At 51.5% G+C, this 24,155-nt stretch overlaps 1 protein-coding gene across 1 annotated transcript in view; it reads left to right on the top strand.

Annotated features, from left to right (window-relative positions):
• Positions 1-21,559, top strand: part of GREB1 (growth regulating estrogen receptor binding 1) — a 68,594-nt gene extending 47,035 nt beyond the window's left edge. The window contains exons 21-32 of the mRNA XM_060027637.1: positions 1,974-2,587; positions 5,295-5,397; positions 7,655-7,813; positions 9,096-9,238; positions 11,425-11,586; positions 13,826-14,030; positions 14,910-15,084; positions 16,729-16,947; positions 18,138-18,273; positions 19,480-19,680; positions 20,113-20,251; positions 21,396-21,559. Coding sequence (XP_059883620.1) covers positions 1,974-2,587; positions 5,295-5,397; positions 7,655-7,813; positions 9,096-9,238; positions 11,425-11,586; positions 13,826-14,030; positions 14,910-15,084; positions 16,729-16,947; positions 18,138-18,273; positions 19,480-19,680; positions 20,113-20,251; positions 21,396-21,559 — 2,420 coding nt within the window. The remainder of the gene's footprint in view (positions 1-1,973; positions 2,588-5,294; positions 5,398-7,654; positions 7,814-9,095; positions 9,239-11,424; positions 11,587-13,825; positions 14,031-14,909; positions 15,085-16,728; positions 16,948-18,137; positions 18,274-19,479; positions 19,681-20,112; positions 20,252-21,395) is intronic.
• Positions 21,560-24,155: the final 2,596 nt, after the last annotated feature.

The following is a 24,155-nucleotide window of genomic DNA, read 5'->3' as shown; positions in this document are numbered from 1 at the left end:
GAGAAGGCTTTCCAGTGCGGGAGAAGGTATTCCAGGTGGAGGAGACTTCACAGGTAGAGGAGGCTTGGGCCTGAAGGTGTGTGTGGTGCTTGGGTGCAGTGAGTGGTTCCAGGGTTACAGCTCAGGGTCAGGGCGTGGCTGCAAAGGTCAGAGCACATCAGGGGCGTTGACTTGGGGCCTTCTTTGGTTTCCTTTCTCCTTCCCCCTCCCCACCTGCCCACGGATAATAGTGGGCCAGTGGTGGGGCTCTCCCTCACAGGTGTGCACAGAGGGAGTCAGACGAGGCCTCCTTAACGTGAGCCTGGTCTCTGTGATAGAAGAAAGGTCTGATTTAGAGGCTGGAGTCAGTCAGAAAAGCCAAATGCTGCAGCTTGTCATCCTCCTGCCCCAAGCAATAGAGGGAGCCCAGGGCACCAGGGGGGTATCTGTGCTGTTAGAGTAGAGAGGTGTGGTGCTTTGTTCTTCCCTCATCCTGGGCTGACAGCTTTCTAGAAGGTTCTGGGACACGCAGGTCTGTGCAGTGTCTTCAGGTGGAGTAGGATGCCCAGGCTGCCAGCCAGCCTCCTCTTCCGGTGAGGTGGCTTTTGAAAATTCCACAGAGGGTCCTGGGATCTTAGGGGTCTCTGATGAGATGCTTCCTGTGGCCTTCAGTGTAACTCACGTTTCAGGAGGTCCAGGGAGAGGAGACTTGGCCACAGGAGTCAAGAGCCGGGGGCGGGGTCACATGAGTCAGCCTGGGAGGGGCTGGGTCCCTCTTTTATAGACTGACAGTCCCCCTGGATTCAACCGGGGCAGAATGACTGAGGTCAGGGCGGGTGGATGGAGAGAAACATCAGTGTGGGTCTCCGTCCTCCGGGTCCTCCCAGTCTGGGCTTCACAACCTAGGACATGGGTGAAGACATTTGGGTCCCCATGGTCTACTTTTGGAACCTCCTGCCCCTTTCGTGTGCTTTGTGTTCACCTGTCCCTCCCCCGGGCCAGATGCCCAGGTCCTCACAGCCTCCCCGACCCTGGTCCTTAGCTCCTCCGCTGCCTCTGAGCTGATCACCTCTGGTGGCTTGCCCGGGGAAGAGGCATTTTAGCAGGAGTCAGGCCTTTAGCCCAGGGGGACAGGCCGGTGCTGCCTTTCCTCTGTCCACGAGCAGCCTGTAAGCAGCCTGCCAGGCTGCGGGGTTGAGTCAGAGCCTTGCTGGGGAGCTGGGATCCGGTGGGGAGGTTGGCTGAGCCGTGTGGTGAGCAGCGCAGGCTGAACCAAGTGTCGTGGGGCGGGGTCTGGGGAGGGTGGTCTGGGAAGCAGCTCCCCTCGTCTCCAGGAAAACAGCAGAGCTAAGATGGAGATGTGGTTCCCGTGGAGCCTGAGGTCCTTGGGGTTGCTCAGAGCTGGCACGCCTGCCCCGGGCAGATGTGGCTGGATTGATATGAAAGACAGACAGCGCCGCCCCTCCGTGTCCAGGGACCCACACTCTTCTTGCCTTTCAACATGGTCCACGTGGGGAAAAGGGCAAACGAAACCCCGTATTTGGGTAGCTGCTGTGCGTACTGCATTTTCCGTCTTGAGTTCTTCTAGAAGCTAAGTGGTTGTAGCATTAGAGTCAAGCCTTTTCAGTCCTGTGAGTTTTGCTGCTTTGAACCAGAAGCACCGCTACGCTGTGCAGAGGGGAGTTCAGAGCTCCAGGACCCACCCGCACAGAAGCAGGAGTGTAGGCTGGGCCCTGAAGGTGAGGGTTCTGGAACAGATCGGGCGGGGGGTGCCGAGGAGAGGCCTTTGCGACGTGTATGGGGCCAGGGAGCGGGGCTGGCTGTCTCCCCGCAGTGCCTCTTGGCTTTGTCAGAAGGACAGAGGGGTCTGTATTTAACCAGAGGTGGGATGGCATTGACGAAAATTCCCAGTCGTCGCAGGTAAGGGGAGTTGGTGCTGCAGAAGCAGGAGCGGCGGGTGCGGGGCCCTGACTGACGGGACCCTCTCTCCGCAGGCTCAGCGCGGTGCGGCGAGTCCCCGGCTCAGGCTCAGCCGGCGGGGCCCTCGCGGGGGGACCGGGCCCGATCGCCTCAGCCCTGCGGCCCCGCGGAGGAGGGCAGGGCCCTGGGAGACAGACAGTGGCCCCGGGCAGGGCGGGGGCCGCCGTCGGTCATCAGCAGGTGCAGCCCCGGGCTGGCCCCCCAGCCGGAGCCCGGCCTCAAGACCGGCCAGTGGAGCATCCAGGTGTCAGTTCCCTCATCGTCCTCCTCGGGCTCGTCCGCGATGCCCGCCGCTGGCCCGCTCGTCCTGCAGGCCGCACAGTGCTCCATGACCAAGGCCTGCCGGCGGCCGCCTGTGGTCTTCCTGCCCAAGCTGGTGTACGACATGGTCACGTCCACCGACGGCAGCGGCCTGCCCAAGGCTGCCTCGCTCCTGCCCTCGCACTCGGTCATGTGGGCCAGCTCGTTCCGGCCCCTGCTCAGCAAGACCATGACGTCCACAGAGCAGTCACTGTACTACCGGCAGTGGACGGTGCCCCGGCCCAGCCACATGGACTACGGCAGCCGCGCCGAGGGCCGCGTGGACGGCTTCCACCCGCGCCGGCTGCTGCTCAGCGGGCCCCCCCAGGTGGGTGCCGCCCCGTGCGCCCGGGCTCCGCGGGGCTTGTGTTCGCGCCCAGAGGCAGGTCTGGGGCTTATTCACACCTGCCTTCCCGCGGTGGAATCTCAGATGGCCCTACGTGGGCAGGTGGACGGCTGGGTGACCTCCATCCTCTGACCCCGGTTTCCTCCTCTGCGTGATGTGTGGGTGGAGTTCCCTGCGGGTGCCTGTTGCTCCTTCAGACAACGATTCTGCATTTCCCACACTATTGCATTCGGTCCTCATGGTCAGTCTGCGGTTCCCTCCCACTCTGACAATGGAAGCCAACCCCTGTTTCTGCCCTGCAAGATTTTGGTGAAACTGAACAGGGAGATGAGAAACCTGTCACCATCTCCCAGCTCTCTGTGTTTTTCTGACAACAAAAGACTGTTTCACCTGTCAACATGGCAGGAACCTGGGCGGTGTGAATGTCAGGTGTCGTGAGCGTGTGAGGAGGACGCACGAGGTTGGTTTGGGGTCTTGGGAGGGGGCTCGGCCAGACAGGGCAGGGCTGGGGGGTGGGCCCTACAGTGAACTGCCTGGGGTTGGATTCGGACTAGAACATCACCTGAGCCCTGGGCCGGTTCCAGCCTTCTCTGTGCCTCACTGTTCTCATCTGAGAGTGAGGAAGATAATAGCCTTGTGATAAACTCTATCACAAACACAGGAGTGTTAAACAAGAGAATAATTGTAGGGCACCTGGAACGTGGCCTGACCCCTGGAAAGCACTGTTATTGTCACCATCATCATCACTGTCCCAATTCAAGACGTGTTTCCTTTTCACACCAGATGTTCATTCCCCTGCCAGGTACCTACCCCAAGAAACCCAAACCCACAAAAATATGTATAAGAATGCTCATTTTTGTATTGTTTACAGTAGTTAAAAAACAGACTGGAAACAACTTAAGTTGCATTGGTCAAGTTCGGTTGAAAACATTTGGGCACAACAATATCATGCAATTCAGCACAGAAAGTTTGAACTATTCAATAGCTCTTTATATACTGACGTTGAAATTTCTCTAAGATATTTACATTTTAAAGATCAAGTTGCAGAATAATATATACGTGGTGTCATATCAATTATGAAAAAAATCAGTGTGTGTATGTGTCTGCGTGTGTGAAAATATCTAAAAACTCCCTGACAGGAGAGCTTGGAGGAAGCAGGGGACTGGAATTTGTGACCATTCTACTTTATTATTGATCTGTATTTCTTGAACTTTTAAATGAGTATATAGTACTTTTCATAATTTAAAAAAATAGGAAAAAATAAAATGTTTTTTAAGAAGGATTCCTGGTTTCTCCATACCCCTCACATTACTGAATGTTATCAATCTTTAAAAGCTTTTGCCTTGGGCTTCCCTGGTGGCGCAGTGGTTGAGAGTCCGCCTGCCAATGCAGGGGACACGGGTTCGTGCCCCGGTGCGGGAAGATCCCACATGCCGCGGAGTGGCTGGGCCCGTGAGCCATGGCCGCTGAGCCTGCGCGTCCGGAGCCTGTGCTCCGCAACGGGAGAGGCCACAACAGTGAGAGGCGTGCATACCGCAAAAAAAAAAAAAAAAAATCTTTTGCCTTTTTGATAGGGGAGAAATAGTATATTTCTAGTATAATAGTAAGGGTGAATATATTTTAATATATTTATTGGTCATTGGTACTTCTTTTACAGTGACTTTCTGGTTTTGTTTCTCTATTTTTCCTTTAGTCCATTTGACTTTCATTCTTTTGCTTTGTTCTTTAGATTATAAATTTTAATCGTTTGTCAATTATATGTATTGCATATATTTTCTCCAAAGCTCCCCCCAGTTGTGTTTCATATTTTCTTTTTAAACGGGTCAGTTATTTCCGGGACTTCCCTAGCAGTCCAGTGGTTAGGACTCCGCGCTTCTGCTGCCGGGGGTGTGGGTTCCACCCCTGGTCGGGGAGCTAAGATCCCACATGCCGTGCGGCAGTGCCAAAAAAATAAAAAGTTAGTTATTTCCATTCATCAGCATTTGTCGAATACTTGCTGTGAACCGGGCGTTGAGCTAAGAACTTGGAGAGCACATTCTTAGCGCACCAGGTTGGAGGGAGGCGAGGATAGCCCACAGGTACGCATGTAACCAGTTGTGACCTCAGTGAACTAAGACCAATAGTATACTGGCCTGGTGCTGGGCTTGAGGGGGCAGGGGATTTTCTAAAACAAGAAGAAAGAGAAGGAAGAAGAGAAAAATCATTTTATTTCTTTTCCTGGCCTTAGGAGGAGAGAAATGTGATGCCAGCCTTTTATGTCCCGCACAGTGAATTTTGTTGTCTTCCTACAGCCATATCAGTTAATATAAGATAGCAATTTGCACTTACGCAAGACTCTTAAGATATTATTGAAATGTCAGTTCATTCTTTTTTGAAGCAACCTTTGTTCAGCTCCTGATGGAGTCCTACTTCTAATGGCTTAAACCATGTGGCCAGTTAAAATCTGGAAAGACATTTGCAATGATTTATAAGCAGGTGGGTCTCCTGCCCACTGGAGTTCATCTGTCTGCCTGCCATGCTTCTTCAGGCCACATTTTCCCTCAAATATCTTTGCATCCCCCCAGCCCTCCTTCTAATTAGGTGAGATGGTTAAAAGAGGTGGCGGTGTGGAGGCATGTCAGGTGCTCAGTCAGCGCCCGCACGTAGGCAGGGCGTACTGAGGCTGCCTCCTGTTCTGCTGTCTCTACAGATCGGGAAGACAGGCGCCTACCTGCAATTCCTCAGCATTTTGTCCAGAATGCTCATCCGGCTGACGGAAGTGGATGTTTACGATGAAGAAGAGATCAATATCAGTGAGTTATCTGCTGATGACACTCGGGCTTGGAATCATCTTTAGTCGGTTTCTCAAGTGACTTCCCTGTATCTTTTACTTTGAAGATGGAATTCTCAAATTAATGATCTGACTCCTCCCAAGGGCCTTGTAGGGCTGCTTTTATCTTGCCCTTGTAGCCATTTTGCTCAGTCCTAGAATAGTGCCTGGGAGGCCTTGGTGGGAGATAAAATTACGATACTAAAAATACCCGCTGTTTACTGCGCACCTTCCAAACGTCACCCACTGTGCTAGATGGTTTACGTAAATCACCACATTTCGTTTCCTATGCCACACCAAGAGATGAATACTGTTATTCGGTTCCAGAATAACATGTTCAGGAGTCCAGCTGGGAGGTGGCAGAGCTGGAACCAAACTAGATTTCGCTGCTGCCTCTGGAAAGCGGGGTTGTCCATCAGGGGAGGGTTTCCCTCTCAGGCTGCTGAGCACATAGGTCAACATCTTGGGGCAAAATGGAAACATATGCTATGCAGGGAATAGCCTTTTCTTCTCATTCACAGAACAGAATTTACCCTGATTAAGGTAAGATTCTTTGAACAGCTGGTTCATGCTTATTGTAGAACATCTCCTCCATTTCCTCTTCCAGCGCCCCTCCAGTGGCTCAGAAACTTGGTCTGGTAAAGGAATCCATTGCTTTGGGAATGAAGATTTGTGTAAGGAGTCGTGTGTCGTAGAGAAGGGGCCTCAGTAAGCTTGTAACAGCGCTTGTATTATGTACGTTTAAGCTGTACGGCTGGCTGATTTGATACACGTGTACACTGTGAAGTAATCACGCAATCACGCTAATGAACACATTCGTCACCTCACATAGTCACCGTGTTCAGCAGCGTTATTCACAATAGCCAAGGTATAGAAACAACCGTATGTTGTCCATTAATGGACAGACGTCCACCAGCAGTTGCGTGGATAACGACGGGGTATGTATGTACTGGCGATGTACTCAGCCTTGACAAGGAAGGAAATCCTGTCATTTGGATACACAGAACTGTTTTAGATGCTCTTGCTGTGTTTGAGTTTTGACTTGGAGAAAATTGAGGACCAAGGAAGCCCATCCAGTCCTTGGTCTTTCCTTTGAAGGAGAAGGGAAAGAGGCTTTTCATCGAAACTCTGAGCTTTCCACCGTTGCCCCACAGTTGGAAACCATTTTTCAAATGAAAGTCAACAGGTCTGCTGAGTTTCTGTCTCCTCATTTTGTTGGATATACCAATGATAAAGATAGGGTTTGAATCCAGTTTGTTAAACTTCAAATCCTTACTTTCTTAAATGCTCCCTTATTGCCTTGGGTTTCTCTTTGGCAAAACGTGTGTAATTCCTGTTTTACAGGATGTTGTGAAGATGAACGGATGTTACGCACATGAAGCACTGAGCACCTATTAAATACAGAATAAACGTTCCTCTCCCTCTTCTTTCCTTATTTTTTCTGTTTCTTATGGACATGTACTCTGCCTGTATATATATAGTAGGATACACTGATCTAGATATATATCAGTATCGTCTATACTGTATATATGTCATATCAAATATGTAAAATCAATATGATGTAAAATGATATTGATCAATTGATGTAAAATCAATATGTTACATAAGTTTGAGTTGGACCAACTAGACTTTTTTACCTTTTAGCCAACAAGCATTTAGTGAGCCCTGTAGACTACACCTATTATAATGTAGGGTGATACACTGCAAATGTGCAAATGTGGGTCGGGCCATGAGTAGTGGTGGCATTCAGAAGGAGAAACCAGTGTACCTGAGCATTCAGAAGACGCCTTCTAGAAGTGAAGTGATAGGAGTTGGGCCTTACTGGCTGGGTAGCATTTAGACGTAAGAGCAAGAGAGAGAACTACATTAAGTTCTGCCGGTCGTGTGGACCAGTGTGGTATATTTGGGGGACGGTGCTGGGGAGAAGCCCAGAGCCCAGGGGTAGGTATACTGCCAGGAGTGGAAGTTAGTGTAAGTTAGAAGAGCAACTCCATCCCATAGGAAACACAGCATAAGGCTGTTTGTCTGGATGGAGATAGATCTGAATGCACCTTCTTGCTGAATTAGAACAATCCTGAAAATGGGACGGGTGCCAGAGTATTTGAGATCCAGTGGAGTTCCCCAGGTAACCTGTAGACTCAGTATCAGTTCCACTCCTACCATCATCCTTGTGCACATTTGACATAAAGCCTTCTCACTTCCTGTTTTGTCATATATCTGTGTTTCTACTGATGCTATAGACCTCAGAGAAGAATCAGATTGGCATGACCTCCAGCTCAGTGACCCCTGGCCGGACCTGGAGCTGTTCAAGAAGTTGCCTTTTGACTACATTATTCACGACCCGAAGTATGAGGATGCCAGTCTGATCTGTTCACACCATCAGAGCATAAAGAGCGAAGGTCAGATTTTTAAATCTCTTGCTGCCACCTTCTTCCAGAGTACATGGGAATAGCCTCTCAAAGGGAAGAGCTGAATTTTGTTAGTGATGAACTCATCTGGTGGTGGTGGGTGAACCGACAGTGCCTGGTGGAGAACTGAGGTCGCCACCGCACCTGACAGGAAGGGCTCTTCACAGACCTCGCGAGGGAAGGCTCGGTTGGTGCTGAATAACAGTGAGGACCCTCTTGGTTTATCGTGATCGGAGTATTCTGAAGGTTCTGGTTAATAGAGGAAAAAGACATGTATGTTTCTCTGTGAACTTGGATTGTAACAAAATGCACCTATTTCCCTTTCTGCCCTTGGTCTCTCATTTTCTCGCTCCTTCTTCAGAGACTGCTAACTTCCACAGTATTATGACCCTGTTGGGTTTCAGGGTCACTGGCAGCAAACATCGGACATGAGTGGCCAGTGTGATTACAAGCACTGACTAGGGAAGTTTGGTGAATGCTGCGTGAGAGGAAAATACTCACCAGTCTCCTTGTCAAACCAATCATTTTATCTTCGTCGCTCTCAGAGCAGATCACTTTTTTTTCTTTTTTTTAAGATTTACTTAATTAATTAATTTATTTATTTTATTGGCTACGTTGGGTCTTCTATTGCTGTGCGCTGGCTTTCTCTAGTTGCAGCGAGCGGGGGCTACTCTTCGTTGTGGTGTGAGGGCTTTTCATTGCAGTGGCTTCTCTTGTTGTGGAGCACAGGCTCTAGGCACGCAGGCTTCAGTAGTTGTGGCACACGGGCTTCAGTAGTTGTGACACATGGGCTTAGTTGCTCCGCGGCATGTGGGATCCTCCCGGACCAGGGCTCGAACTCATGTCCCCTGCCTTGGCAGGCGGATTCTTAACCACTGCGCCACCAGGGAAGCCCAAGCAGATCACTTTCACTTCAGGTTCCTTCACATAGTAGACCTTCTCGAATGGAGGCTGACTGTGAAAATCTTAATTTTGCTACGTCATTTGAAAACCTGGAGGTGATTCATGTGCCTTACAGTACTTGCATATTACGTAGCGAATCCTTGAATATGTTTAGGAACCATGCATAGGTGCATGCGTAAGACGCCGTGTGAACGTAGCCTTCAGTTTATCCCACTGAGACTCTTCCTTTCTGACCAGCTGCGTCACCTTGGGGCAGACAGGTGAGAGGTGGTCGCACAGAGTCCTGTTACCGTGGTTCCCCGTGGGTAGGCAGGGGAGAGAACGTGGGCTGGGCCTCGTGCTGCTCTTTAATGCTGGGGATTTCGTGCAGACAGAGGGACGCGCCGGAAGCCAGAGGACGTCTACGTGCGGCGCCAGACGGCGCGGATGAGGCTCTCCAAGTATGCGGCATACAACACGTACCACCACTGCGAGCAGTGCCACCAGTACATGGGCTTCCACCCCCGCTACCAGGTAGGACGGAGCCCCCGCTCCAGCGGCAGTTCCCATTTTACACTTAGTATTTCTTTTCATCTCAGGCCCAGATGGGGAAAGAGGAGGAGGGGGCGGCAGGAGCTGATGGGAGCCAGTCAGACACCTGTGCGGCCAAGTTTTTTTTTACATTCTTCCCCCCGTAAATTATTATGTACTTCGTGCTCATATGTATGTTCACGTATACGAGCACATACGCATCATATCGTACACGATACGTAATGTGTATAATCGTGCATTACTTACCCCATGCTCATATGCATTTACATTAAGTCATTGGTATACATAGTACATATATTTATTAACTGTAAATAGCTCATTAAGTCCAATCAATTCCAGTCAACATGCACATCCTAATGATTTATTTACAGTTCAGCCACCACCATATTATCACTGTCACACGCATGAAATAAAATACCCCTCATCACAGCCCTTATTCTCACTGTGATCCTATCAGTAGGAGGCCTTCCACTGCTGTCAGGATTTACACGCAAATGAATACTCATCCAAAAAACAACAAAAAATAACATTGTTTTACCTACACTGATAGCTGTTACAGCATGAGTTAATTTATACTTCTCTATACGACTGACATACTCATATATACGTGAGTGGATGCCCCAGAAAGGCCCAAAGGTGGCGAGAGCGCTGGCTTGCTCTGTCCGTCCCCTCTACAGAGGGAAACAGCAGACGGTAGCTTTAATTTTCCCGAATCTGCTCGGCCTTGAGCTCAGCTTCCACTGAAGTAGCACCTGTCTTCTTTTAGCACAGATTTTTTTAAACGATGTAATTTTACTGTAGACGAAATTAGAAAATACATATGAGCAGTTTTTCAGAGGATTAAAATAATCAGAAATCCTATTTGCTGCAGAATAATTCTCCTAACATTTTTTCCCTCGGAGATGAAGCTTTTCTTTCAAGGCAGAGAAACCTATAAGTGAAAACATTGTCTTGATTTTGAAATTTAAAGATCTGGAGAGACTCAGAGGGTTCAGTCCCTGGTCACTTCAGGGTCTGCAGTGAAGGAAGGAATGAAGCATGGGGGGAAGGAGGAGGGCGGGTTTGAGCTCTGGCCGGCGGGCCGGGTCTGTGTGCAGGTGCGCGGGTCCGGGGGGCCGCACTGGAAGGGGACGTGAAACCAGGCCTGCGAGGAGCACTGAGGGGCACACGCTGGCCCCCTGCTGGCATTTCCCTGCCTCTACTTGTTCTGTTCTTCCTTCATCGCTCAAGGCTCCCTGAGAGGAAGTCTTAGGAGACTCCTCAGTTACGGCCCTCTGTGTTCCCTCCCCAGGTCAGAATCTGTTTCTCCCTCATCTCTGCTCTCAAAGTAGAACCACAGTAGGACTTCACAGCCGGTGTGTCCTGGCCCGCGTCGGCCCTGCCACCCCCGTGGTTCCTGGGAGGGCACAGTGCAGGCTAGCTGCACGTCTGCAGGAGAGGCTGTCAGATGGAGGGTGAGGGTCAGGGAAGACCCCTCTGTGGACGCCTGAGCTGAGAACTGGAGGGGGCATGAGCATGGCCTGGGCAAAGCTGGGCTTGGAGGTCGCACCAGAGAGCAGTGCGGGCACGGTGACTGGGTGAGGGAGGGCTCCTTGGACAAAGTGACTAGAGGTGAGGCTAGACTGGGGATCGGAGTGAGCCCAAGACCCGTGGGTGTCACTTTCCACGTCCACCAAGTGGGGGTGAGGACATAGGGTTGTTAATTGCTTCGTAGATGGTTAACTTTAATGCCAAGCGGACGGGAGGGGGCCTGGACATAGTGCGTGAGATAGAAGTGCGCAAGTTCGCAGTTATTGTCTTATTAATATGCTGTTACACATGTTACCTACGGTGGGAAAATAACCTTTGTTACAATTTAAAATGTGATCTGGCACGTGAATGCTTTAGTTGGTAACCCAGCGCACCTCTGGGTCGGGTCCAGCGTCGGGAAGGGCTGGGCGGCCGACGTGGCGTTGCTGGGTGAAGCACGGTCAGCACCGGGACGGGAGCGGCCGCTGGCCCAGTGGGTGTGGCCTCAGGTGTGGGCGTCCACACTGTGTCCTGGCGTCAGCCTGGGGCAGAGGCGGCAGCGACCTCTGTGTAGTCATGGCCACGGCGGGCCTGGGTTCTTCCGGGAAGTCAGGCCGGACTCTGATGACAAGCTCTGTCCTTTCCCCCTCGCACCTCAGCTCTATGAGTCCACCCTGCACGCCTTTGCCTTCTCTTACTCCATGCTAGGAGAGGAGATCCAGCTCCACTTCATCATCCCCAAGTCCAAGGAGCACCACTTCGTCTTCAGCCAACCCGGAGGCCAGCTGGAGAGCATGCGGCTGCCCCTCGTCACAGACAAGGTACCGGCTTCGAGTCCTCGGGGGGCAAATCAAAGTGGCTGCAAGGGCCCACCGAGCTGGAGACCCAGAGACTGTGGTTCTTGACGAGTCCGGCACATGGGGTGGGCGTGGCGGGGAGAGACGAACATGGTGACTCAGCTTGGAGGGGACTGGGGAGCACAAGGGCTTTGTGGCCACTCAGAGTCAAATTTGAGTCAAGTTTGGCATCATACTGTCACTTGATGCCTCTGAGCCTCAGTTTCCTTATCTGTAAGCTTTGGGCAATAATAACTCTTGCAAAAGCTTGTGGTGAGAATTGTATGGAATAACCAACGTCAGGCACCAGCACGGTACCTAGAAGATAACAAGGGCCAGTAAATGTTCGTCCCTTCCACTATCTTTTCTTTCATGCTGTCTCTTATGGAACATTTTTTTTTTTTTTTTTTTTTTTTGCGGTACGCGGGCCTCTCACTGTTGCGGCCTCTCCCGTTGCGGAGCACAGGCTCCGGACGCGCAGGCTCAGCGGCCATGGCTCACGGGCCCAGCCGCTCCGCGGCACAAACCCGCGTCCCCTGCATCGGCAGGCGGACTCTCAACCACTGCGCCACCAGGGAAGCCCTCTTATGGAACATGTGAAACAGGCTAAGACGGCAGAATAGTATCATGATTCCCCCGGGGCTGCTTACCCAACCTCAACAGTTATGCACTCAAGGCCACTCTTGCTTCATCAAGCCATCTCTCTTCATCTGCCTTCCTGTGTTACTTGGAAGCGAATCTCAGACATTGCATCATTTCATTTGTAAATATTTCAACGTATATCCTCTAAAGGAGAAATTTTCTCTCTTCCGAGGAGATTGTTCCCAATGATCCATCGTCTCTCTGGCCGCCATTTTTAGGGGCGCTTGGTTTGACAGTTCCAGCCTGACAACCTCAGAGTCAACCGGCTGCCCCTTCCCCAGCCCCAGCCCCAGCCCTAGCCCCACGGACCTTGTGTACAGCTCTGCTGTTCCTTCTCCAGAGGGCCAGGCATGCCCAGAGCTGAACCCAGCCTTGCAGACCCAGCAGGCTATTATCAAGAATGGAAACATTTGTAAAGGCAGTGAGGCCTTTACTATAAGGTGCTTGAGACTTTATCAGTTACTGCACTAGCTTTTCCAGGCGGTTCCCATCAGAACTGGTTATGAGGGACTTCCCTGGTGGCACAGTGGTTAAGAATCCTGCCAATGCAGGGGACATGGGTTTGAGCCCTGGTCCGGGAAGATCCCACATGCCGCGGAGCAACTAAGCCCGTGCACCACAACTACTGAGCCTGCGCTCTAGAGCCCACGAGCCACAACTACTGAAGCCCGTGCACCTAGAGCCCGTGCTCCGCAACAAGAGAAGCCACCGCAATGAGAAGCCCGCGCACCGCAACGGAGAGCAGCCCCCGCTCACTGCAACTAGAGAAAGCCCCTGCGCAGCAACAAAGACCCAACGCAGCCAAACATAAATAAATAACTTTATTAAAAAGAAAGAACTGGTTATGAGCACCAGCTGTATGCACAGCTTTGTAGCAAGTACTTTGAGGAATCGAGAAGGAACAGAAGACGTAGCTTGGCCAGCGGAACTATTGTTGAGAAAAGAGTGAAAGAAAACACAGTTATTTATATAAAAGATTCATAGCCTGCGTGTATGAGTATGGCTATGATAGAGGGATTTAAGTCATAGAGGAATAACGTGTACTCAGAGCACGATATTAGGTGCTAATAGGAGAGGTTAATGAATTTGGGTAATCGATATACGCCTGTTAGTTTTGCTCACCTAACAAACCATTTCCGAACAAGCATGTACTTAGCTTCCGATTCTGTGGGCCAGCAGTTTGGACTCAGTTCTGCTGGGTGGTTATCCTGGGGTGGCTTGCTCTCATTTATGTCCGAGGTTAGTTACCAGGTTGGCGGGGGGCCGGCTGGGCTAGGGACGCCCATGTCTGTTCCCTGCGGCCTCTCCTTCTCCAGCAGGCTAGCCCGGGCTTCTTCCTGGGAGGGTTCCGAGAGAAGGCAGAATGTGTCAGGCCTCTGGAGGCCAGGCTTGGAACTGGCGCGCTGTCATTTTAACTGCATTTTATCCATAAAAGCAAGTCCCAAGGCTGAGCCAGATGCAGGGAGTGTGGAAATAGATGTCATCTCTTGTTGGAAGAGGCTGCAAGGTCACATTTTAAAGGGAGGGGAATCGTTGTGGCTGTGCTGACAAACACTTGCTTCTTCATGCCCGTACTCTCCAGAGTCATGAATACATTAAGAGTCCAACGTTCACTCCCACGACGGGCCGTCACGAGCACGGGCTCTTCAACCTGTACCACGCGATGGATGGTGCCAGCCATTTGCATGTGCTGGTTGTCAAGGAGTATGAAATGGCGATTTATAAGAAATACTGGCCCAACCACATCATGCTGGTGCTCCCGAGTATCTTCAACAGCGCCGGAGTCGGTAGGCCTTTGTAAACGTGCCCTACTCTGTAATATTTCTGTGCATGGAGACTTGGGAGAATGTTCTAGATGTCGACGCACAGCGTGAGAGTTGTGAGTTAAGTTTTATTTGGGGCAAAGTGAGGACTAGAGCTTGGGAGATGGCCTCTCAGATAGCTCCGAGGAACTGCTCCAGTGAGATAAGGGGGGAGGTCAGTGTATATGGGACTTTGGTGGAGGGAGATGCGTGCAGTCAAGCACACATGTTGGCAGAGGGATGCTACTGGTCACTGGGAGCAGATATCTCTGTGAATGATTTTAGTGCTTTTCTAGATAGGAGACGATGCAAGAAATTGGGCTCATAAAATCGCCTCCTGAAAAATCTCTAACTCTCTGAAGGCCTGTTCTGCCAGTTTTGCCCAGAGCACAGACTGCCTCCTTCCTGATCGCCACCCTGACCTCCTTTCAGGGTGTGCTGAAGGTCAGCGACCGCCGTGGCTACTGACCGCATCCTTGTACAGGCAGATGGCGAGAGACAGTTTATGTCCGCGTAGAGAGGAAAGACCTTTCTCATTAAGTTTTTTGGCTTTTAAAGCTATTTTGATTTGACTCTTCTTTTTTCTTCGATGTTTGGTTATTGATTTATTCATGTTCTCAGCTGTTAGAAAAGCAAAGATAAATCGACGTGTGTGCAAATTGGAGAGGAGTGTTTTCTGCCCTAGAATTCTACCAAGTCAACAGCCTATGGTGGGTGGGTGAGGGCTGCAGATCAGGACCCCCAGGAGCTGGCGGGGCTGGGGCCTCGATGGGCTTTCATCAAGTTCTCTTCTCACTGGGGCTTTGTCCTGGGTGGTCGTCGGCATAGGACTGGCCTGAGTCGGGGGTCGTTTGCCCATTTCAGGTGCCGCCCATTTCCTGATCAAGGAGCTGTCTTACCACAACCTGGAGCTGGAGCGGAACCGGCAGGAGGAACTGGGGATCAAGCCGCAGGACATCTGGCCCTTCATCGTGATTTCTGATGACTCCTGCGTGATGTGGAACGTGCTGGATGTCGACTGTGGTGGGGAGAGAAGCAGGTGAGAACCCACACACTCACCCCACCAGTAAGACAAGTGCACGTGCTCTCTTCTCAGTGGGGGATTCTCGTCCACCCTTCGAGGACCCCAGAGTGCGCCTCACGCTAGAAGGTGTGGTGTGCAGTGGACAGAGTCCGGCGTGTGGTGGGCTCACGTTCCAGGCTTTACTTTGAGTTCTTAATTTAAAAAATGTTACTGAGGTGTAATACATACAGGAAATAATGCAATATATATTCAACATTAAATATATACGAAAAGGAAAGTATAATACGTATCCAGGTATTTTCACAAACAGAACACACACGCTTGACAAACTCCCTGATGAAGAAACAGACCATCACTGGCACCCCAGAACCTTCCAGTCCCTCCTCCCTCCCCCCAGCCTCCTCCTAACGTGAAGCTGTATTCTTATTTGCTGTGTGACATTAGGGAAATGACTTTTTTTTGGGTTCTAGATTCCTCATTTTTCAAAGGGCACTTAAACTTGTGCTAGAAGTTTGTTACAAGGATTAATTAAGTGCCCGGTCACGGGCAATGGAGCCGCGCAATGTAGGAAAGGCTCAGTAGATACGGCTGCAGCTGAGCATCGTGGGTAAAATATTTCTGTGTGGTTTCACCATGAGTGTTTCAACTTAGCCTTTATTTCGGGCTTGATTTTTTTTTTTTTTTTTTTTTTTTTTTTTGAGAAACAACTTGATTTTTTGGCTTGTTTTTGTGAGAGGCAACTTTTGAGGTTGGTTCACCTCTTCTGTGTTAGTGAGTCCTAATGTAACCATCACCAGTAACACCACTACCCTTCTGGAAAAAGCTGTTTTCTGTCTGATAGAGCTGCACGTGCATGAGGACAGCAGTCACCGTGCTTTCCGTGTTCTCACTGTCATGCTTCCCAGGGCAAGAGCTCGGCCAGGGCAGCAATGAGGAAGAGAACCAAGCTTTTCCCTCTGCCTTTCTGAATTTCATTCTGCAGCAGACGTTCGAGTCCTGGCATGTCAGAGCTGGCTGGGGCCTTAGAGAGTTTAGTTGAAGCCCCTCAGTTGGGGAAAAGGAAGCTGAGATGCAGAGAAGTTGAGCCGTGTCCCTGGGTCTCGCAGACAGAGCTCTCGTCACCCCAGCTCCTCGCCCTGGGGTTACTCCCTTCAGCAGCCCTCCCTGGCCGTCGGGTGTTACTCCCTTCAGCAGCCCTCCCTGGCCGTCGGGTGGCCCCCACTGTCTTCACAGACTTCAGTCACCGGCAGGGTGGGGTGGGAGGTGTTTACACGCTGCCTCCTTCCCTCCCCCCACCTCGCTTGGAATTGACACTGGAAACGCAAGGTGGCTCGGCAAATGCAGAGACTGTGGGCTCCGGACGCAGACAACAGCGTTCAATCCAAGCTCTGTCACGTGACACTGGGCAAGTTATCCAGAGCCTTTTTTTCCTCATCTGTAAAATGGGGATGCTATGCCTATGTCATAGGATTGCTGCGAGGATCAATGACAGTGAATTTGAAGTGCTGAGCACGGTGCCTGGCGGTTGTGATGGGTTCCTTCTGCACCACCCCGCCCGGCATGTTCAGGGGAGAGCAGCATCCCGGCCAGCCTGGTCCAGAGGCCCTTGCTGTTGTCTGCATGCCAACCGAGGGATGTCCATCTCCTTCCTTCGAACAGGGAATTTTCCTGGTCGGAAAGGAATGTTTCCTTGAAGCACATCATGCAGCACATCGAGGCTTCCCCCAACATCACTCACTACGCCCTGATCGGCATGCGCAAGTGGTCCAGCAAGACCGGGAGCCGCGAGGTGCGCGAGCCCTTCTCCCGCTGCCACGTGCACGACTTCATCATCCTGAACGTGGACTTGACCCAGAACGTGCAGTACAACCAGAATCGGTGAGCTCCTGCGCCGCCTTGGCTGTCAGCTCCGCCCGCGGTCCCAGGGCCCTCCGTGAGGGGCAGCCTTACTCCTGGCAGGGGCTGCTCTGTCCTTGCCCTTCAGGGCCAACGAAACCAGAGCCTTTTCACCCATAGCGTTGGCCTGGTCCCTTGCTTTCGGCCCTCATGGGTTTTTCTGGTATTTTTGTTGTATAATTTTAGGGCAGATTTGCCTAAGACCATTCAGCTTCCTTCCTCAATTCACGTGGTACCTTATTTAATGACTTAAATGCTGCTGGTTGTTGTTTCTCTTGCTTTTTTGCTCCTTCTCTGAACACATCACTTTTTAGGAGCGTTAGCACTGAAGGAAACTGTAATTTCCCTGTGTCACTCTCTGCAGACCTATGCAGAAACGCTCACGTCACGAGAAGAATCTAATCACTAACGTTTATTGAGCCCTCGACGTGCCAGGCCGTGGGCACACCCCCAAGAGGGCCCAGGCAGGAGTGTCAATTCTGGAGCCAGACCGACCTGCCAGGAATTTGGGTTCTGCCACTGTCAGCTTTGCAATTTAGGCAGATGACCTGCCATCTCTGAGTCTTGTTTTTTTTTTTTTTTTTTTTTTTTGCGGTACACGGACCTCTCACTGTTGTGGCCTCTCCCGTTGCAGAGCAACGGACGCGCAGGCTCAGCGGCCATGGCTTATGGACCCAGCCACTCCGTGGCATGCGGGATCCTCCCGGACCAGGGCCCGAACCCGTGTCCCCTGCATCAGCAGGCGGACTCCCAACCACTGCACCACCAGGGAAGCCCTGAGTCTTGTTCTATTCAGCTGTAAAAAGTGGCTAATCTTTTTACTTTGGGAGGTCGGTTGTTTTCTTTTCAGCAAATAGATGAAGTGGTGTTTGTCGAGTCCCCCTCACGGTGCCGGGCGTGTCGTGCCTGGTCCTCAGGTGGCAGTGCTTCTGTAGTGTAAGCCTGGGGTGCACCCTGCTTTCCTGGTGCAGGCGCATCACAGCTCTTCCTGTTTTCCTTCTCGGTTTGCCTTCTGTGCCTCCCAGAGGAAGGTCTTTGGCGCAGGAACGAGCCTGCTCTGCCTTCCCAGCCCCCAGTACAGGGGTGCACACTCCACGTGTCTGGTAGGGGCGTGACTGGGGGTGTGTGAGCTGCCTCCAGTCCAACCCGCCCCCTCCTCTGGCTCTGGGCAGGTTCATGTGTGACGATGTGGACTTCAACCTGCGGGTGCACAGCGCCGGCCTCCTGCTCTGCCGGTTCAACCGCTTCAGTGTGATGAAGAAGCAGATTGCGGTGGGCGGGCACAGGTCCTTCCATATCACGTCCAAGGTGGGTGTGGCTGTGTGCCTAGAGGGGGCTGCTGTCCGTGGTGGGAAAGCTGGCAGGGAGGCCACCCGGGCGCCTTTGAGTCAGTGGGGTGGGCTTGACTGCTGGGAAGTATTAGTAAAGGTTTCCGGTTGGGAGCGCTGGGAAGGGAAATACTCCATCAGGTTTCCCTTCTGATCTCCGACTCTAACTGGTTTCCTGTGCGTCCCCCGCAGCACACACGCACCACCAGCCCTCCTGTGCGCCCTTGCCTGCCCGCACTCTCTCTCCCCATTGGTTTCCTGAGCTCATCTCTGTCACTGTCTTTGCCGTTCACTTGTCCGGCTTTTCCGCTGGACAGAGCCCCTTTGGGGAGGGGGCAGGTGCGGTGCCGTGCTCTTCTCGGAGCCCCTAGGACAGTGCCTGCCAAACACTGTCTGAGTGGCTCTGACGGGCTAGCCTGATGGCTGAGCCGGCCACCAGGTGGGCAGAGATGTGATCTACTTGTGTCGGTCCTGGCCGGGCAGACCTGGGCATTTCAGATGCGAAGTCACGGTGAGCCTTCGGAGATCTGTGTCTTCCAGGAACCCATGCGGAGCCGGCACACCCCTGCCTTGAAGGTCCCTCCGATCCATGGGGCAGAGTGTCAGAGATGAGCTGGAGAAGTAGGCAGGACCTTATCTGCTGTGGGAAGGTTCTAGACTTTTCTGTAGGAGTAACGAGAACCCATTGAAGGGTGTCCAGCAGAGGGTTTGATTAGTATGATTTACATCCACAGTCTCTCTGGCTATAGCATGGGAAGTCTGTTGGTGACGGGACACGAGATGGTGGGCCCAGATGGCTGGGCCATGGAGAGCAGGGGCCACGTGGCTGGACAGGAGGCAGATAGGGTCTGGGGGTCAAGGGGAGATTGGCCGTTCCCAGAGGTTTGCATCCCTGGATTTGGGGGAACGTTCCCAAGGTCCGTGGATTCCCTTATTTTTTTCTAGACCAGGCAGCCAATTTTCGGCGTGGAATGGTCAGTGTCTACGATTCTGATCGATCACGTGATCAGTTTTCACACGTCCCACTTCGGTTAAACCTAATTTTTCTTAATGGAGAACTTCACAGTGGAAGTTATGTGTTCTCACATCGCTGCTCCATGACACAGCCTTCCACGACGGCGCCACCCACCCTGGGTCCCTGCTCAGGGTGGCTGGGAGTGGCTGACACCCGCCCTTCCCCGCGCAGGTGTCTGACAGCCCCATGGCCATCGTGCCGGCCCAGTACATCTGCGCCCCCGACAGCAAGCACACGTTCCTCGCAGCCCCTGCGCAGCTCCTGCTGGAGAAGTTCCTGCAGCACCACAGCCACCGCTTCTTCCCACTGTCCCTGAAGAACCACGGCCACCCCGTGCTGTCCGTCGACTGCTACCTTAACCTGGGGTCTCAGGTAACTGTCAGAGGGGGCGCTGTCGAGTCCATAAATCCGGGAAATTCCTAAACACGTGTGCCAGAACCCAGCACTTGGAATGAGAACCACTCCACTACTTCCGCTCCGGTATGACCCCACTTTACAGCTGATAAGATAAAGGCTGAGAGGACTGAAGTGGTTTGGCCCCGATATAAGAAGTTACGAATAGAAACCCACTTCTGATGCTAAACATTTCTGATTCTCAAATGAATTAATGAATTGATAAATCTGGATAAGTCTTGGAGTTGAGTTTTAGGATATAGATTTGGAAATAACATTAAATACTGTGTCTGTTCCTCCAGGTCTGAGCTTGACCTGGCGGTTAGCATTTGCTAGATGCCAAGCGCTAACACAGTGTCGTGGGGTATTTCACGGAGAATGACGTTTTCTCTTGGATTCCTTTCTTTCCAGATCTCTGTGTGTTACGTGAGCTCCAGGCCCCACTCTCTGAACATCACCTGCTCCGACTTCCTGTTTAGTGGACTCCTGCTCTACCTCTGTGACTCTTTTGTGGGAGCTGCCTTCCTGAAAAAGTTTCATTTTCTGAAAGGTAACTTCCCGTACTCTTACCACAGACCTTGCCTTGAGTGGCTGTCACCACCTGGCGCCTCTGCGGAGGTGACCTCTGGTCCTAGTCCTTGGCAACAGGTAGACTGAGGCTCAGGGCGCATGACGTCCCCGACCATCCAGGGAAGCGCAAAGAAGGCTGGGATGGGATCCCAGGGCAGCTCTTTCCCCTCTACCTGTTTGCGTAGAGACAAGACACAGCCCCTTTCTTTTCGGTGATTAGCAGATAGTTTCAACTTTTCTGTTGCTTTCCAATCCAGGCTCCTAGCCTAAGCTCGCAGATCCCCTCAGACGTTTTTCCTTCTTGGTGGGTGAGTTCTTCTTCCTTGTCTTGGGGTGCCACGTGCGTCTTTACTTCTCTTCTAATCTTTCTCCCTCTGTAGGTGTTTTCGTGCGAGTGGTTGAGAGTGAGAGACATTCATTCTGTATGACTTAAACACATTCTTCCCAATCCAGCTGGGACCCCTAATCGAGCTTCACTTTTCCTTGGCTGGCCTTGACTCTGACCTTCCTCTCTACCAGGTGTTTAGTGAGCACCAGCATTGCATAAGCTTTGGGGAACTAGTCAGAGGTTTCCACAACCTTCTCTGCTCTTGGGAAACATTTCGTCTAATAGGAGGACAGGATGTGTAGGGAGGGAGGGAGGTAGCTAGAACGAACACCCGTGATTGCCGATCAACGCTAGGCGTCGAGAGGCGGGAGAATCCTCGTTGCCCAGCAGAGGAAGAGTCAGGAGGTGCGCGGGGCCTGGGCGGGTGGCCGGCTGGGATGGCTGGACAGGGAGGGTTGGGCTGGAAGGACCGGGGGAGGGCGCTGCCCAGCAGGGTCTGGAGCCGAGGATGTTGGTTTGTGGTCCTGTGAGTCTGTCTCCTTCTCCCCCTCTGCTTGCTTCTTTGCCAGTGTTTCTTGGTTCCGTGTTGTCTCATCTGCCAGACCTGCCCAATCACAATCTCACCGTCTTGCTAAGATTAAGACGCATCCCCAAGGCACCGAGAGCTCGCGCGGACATCCGGTCCTTCCCTTCCAGGCAGCGGCGTACTTTGTTCTGCGAATAGCAGCCAGGCGGTACCTTTCCTTTGGAGAAACTCCCCTCTTTTCTTCACATGCCTCTGCTGTCGTCCACACAGGTGCCACCTTGTGTGTGATCTGTCAGGACCGCAACTCACTCCGCCAGACGGTCGTCCGCCTGGAGCTGGAAGATGAGTGGCAGTTTCGGCTGAGAGATGAATTCCAGACCGCCAACGCCAAGGAGGACCGACCCCTCTTCTTTCTGACCGGACGACACATCTGAGGGAGACACACCTGAGGGTGGGGCCTTCAGAACCTCAGGCTGCTGAGGCTAAAGGAAGAATAGGAACCACGGAGTGTCTGGACTGGGGCAGGACCCAGAGGTGTCTGTTGGCCACGCCCTCACGGTAGGTGCCAGGGAACCGAGGCCCAGAGGTGGACCGAGACTTACTGAGACCCACGGGGATGAGTGAACGGTGAGCAGGAACTCAAACCAAAGGCCCCTAAGTTCCGGGGCAGACCCCATCGCCCTGGCCTGTGTTGAAGTCCATCGTATGAAGAACAAAATTTTGCCTGCTGTCACATCGTCCATATGCTTCCACGGACAGACTTGACTTTTCTCTTAGCTCTGAAGGATCCCCCTTGGCTTATTGTACAGGCGCCAGCGTTTCAGATGATGGATATGATGTTGGCTATGTCGGTTTCTCTATAACCTACTACAGAGCAATATTCCAAAAGAACCTTTTAACTGTAAAGGCTGGAGACAAGAAAAAATGAAGTAGGTTCACTTAATAAGAATTATGTAAGTTTACTCTTTTAGAAGCTAGCCCAAAGGCATCAACTTTAATAAAGTAAAACAAATAGTTTCACTTCAGAGCAAATACGATTCTATTAAAATAGTATAGGGTAAATACCCTACCTCTTAGAAAGGGCAAAAGTGAAAAGAAACTTTTTTAAAAACTACAGGGGTTTCAGGAAGGAAGTTAGGGTTACAGAGATTGACCTTGAGAAATAGAATTTGCCTTACAAAGGAAAGAGGACCAAATGGCTTACTTGAAACAATGAGAACAACTAAAGCGATGTGGAAAACAGTTGATAAGAACTAGACTTGTGACTCTAATTTATTGAAGCTCAGTTTTTAGTTCCTTGAATCGCTTGTCTTCTCTTACGAATGTTTGGTCCCTGACAGGAGAGGAAGGGGGACAGACAAGGCAGCAGCGATGTTCTGTGATGCGCCCACACTCTGGCTTGTGCTGGGATGTTTTTTAAACCAGCGTGTTAGAGGGCCCCCTAGAGGCTGGGCCTTGGGCCAGGTGCTTTCACAGTTACGATCTTGCTTAACCCTTCCAGCAGACCATGTGCGTGGAATTATTCTTCCCATTTCAAAGATGAGACAGTTGAGATGTAGAGAGCGCATGTCACCAAGATCACACAGCCGGAGAGAAGCAGAGTAGACTCTGGGGTCTGTCTCCCCACCACGCTGCTTGTGGAGTGGCCTGTAACCAAAGGAAGAGTTTAAAGGTCGTCAGAAATGAATCAGCAGAATGCACTCTCATCCATCCATCTTAGACGTTTAAAGCACTCTAATGGATAGCAATCCGAGAAGAAATTCTTTTCAAAGATGATGCCAAAGAGTTAATGTCAATCTTTTCTTCCTTAAGAAAAAAAGTCCATGAGTATAAAAGATTTAGATCAGTGTTTCTAAAATGATCACTTTGTATATGTCATTATTCCTATCTTGGAATAAAAACTTACCTTCTTTAGTTCTACTTGTCTTTTGTAAATGGTGGCTTCTGGTGGCTTCTGGGCTGCTTTCCTCATTTGATTGGTTAATTTAAACTTGGGAAAAAAACCCAAACGAGTATTCGTATTTGCTCCAGCCTTATTACAAATAGAATTTGTGATGCGTGTATTGTTGCTTTGCTGGGAACGAGTTGCATTGTTTTGGGAGGAAGTAGTGTGGCCAGTGGTCCTGGGGGGCTGATACCTGCTTAAAATCTCAATGAATGACAGAAGGACAGTTTTGGAAAGGCAAGAAGAACAAATCCATAAAAATAAGGGTATATTAAGGTGTGGAGGAATCCCTGAAAGAGAAAAGACAGGCAGAAATGGAAGAAACAATGGCCCAAAGCGTGCAAAGCGTGCAAAGCCACACAGGAGGATGGTTTCCTCCTGTGCCCTGAGCTTCCGAGTGACTAAAGAAGCAGGCGGGGGCCTGGGCGTTTGGCAGGGTCGTTCCCAGGGGAAGCCGCTCGGAGCAGCCATGCTCTTTGGCGCCTCGCAGCCCTCCCTGCCGCGCTCTGCACCCCGCAACCAACCTGGGCTGAGCAGCTGATTGCGTTGAGGCTCAGGCCCGGAATGTGGAGCCCCAATCAGGGGGGTGGGTCCCCAGGCCTTTGTGAAGACAAGCTGTCGGCACCCTGTCGCCACCGCAATGTCCTGTGCCCACAGTCACTTGCGGCAGTAGATAGCAAACAGGAGCTCCCTAGTACGGAAATAAACGCACAGCTAAAACTCATAACAAAATACAGGAAATGTTATAGAGGGAGAGGTGATAAGCTCCCTGAAGAGTCAATACAGCAGACGGAATCCCATCAACAAAGTATAGTTAAATTCAGGGAAAAAGAATATACTGCATCCAGAACAAAAAAAGATCAGGTACAGATCTCGGAAATTCAAACCTCTATAGGCGGATGAGACTCAAGACTGAAAGAGACATGGGCTTCCCTGGTGGCGCAGGGGTTGAGAGTCCGCCTGCCGATGCAGGGGACACGGGTTCGTGCCCCGGTCCGGGAGGATCCTGCATGCCGCGGAGTGGCTGGGCCCGTGAGCCATGGCCGCTGGGCCTGTGCGTCCGGAGCCTGTGCTCCGCAATGGGA

This window comes from Delphinus delphis, chromosome 12 (assembly GCF_949987515.2).
Source record: "Delphinus delphis chromosome 12, mDelDel1.2, whole genome shotgun sequence".
NCBI classification, from domain to species: Eukaryota; Metazoa; Chordata; class Mammalia; order Artiodactyla; family Delphinidae; genus Delphinus; species Delphinus delphis.
The sequence above is the reverse complement of the archived record's forward strand: the minus strand, read 5'-3'. Positions and strand labels throughout refer to the sequence as shown.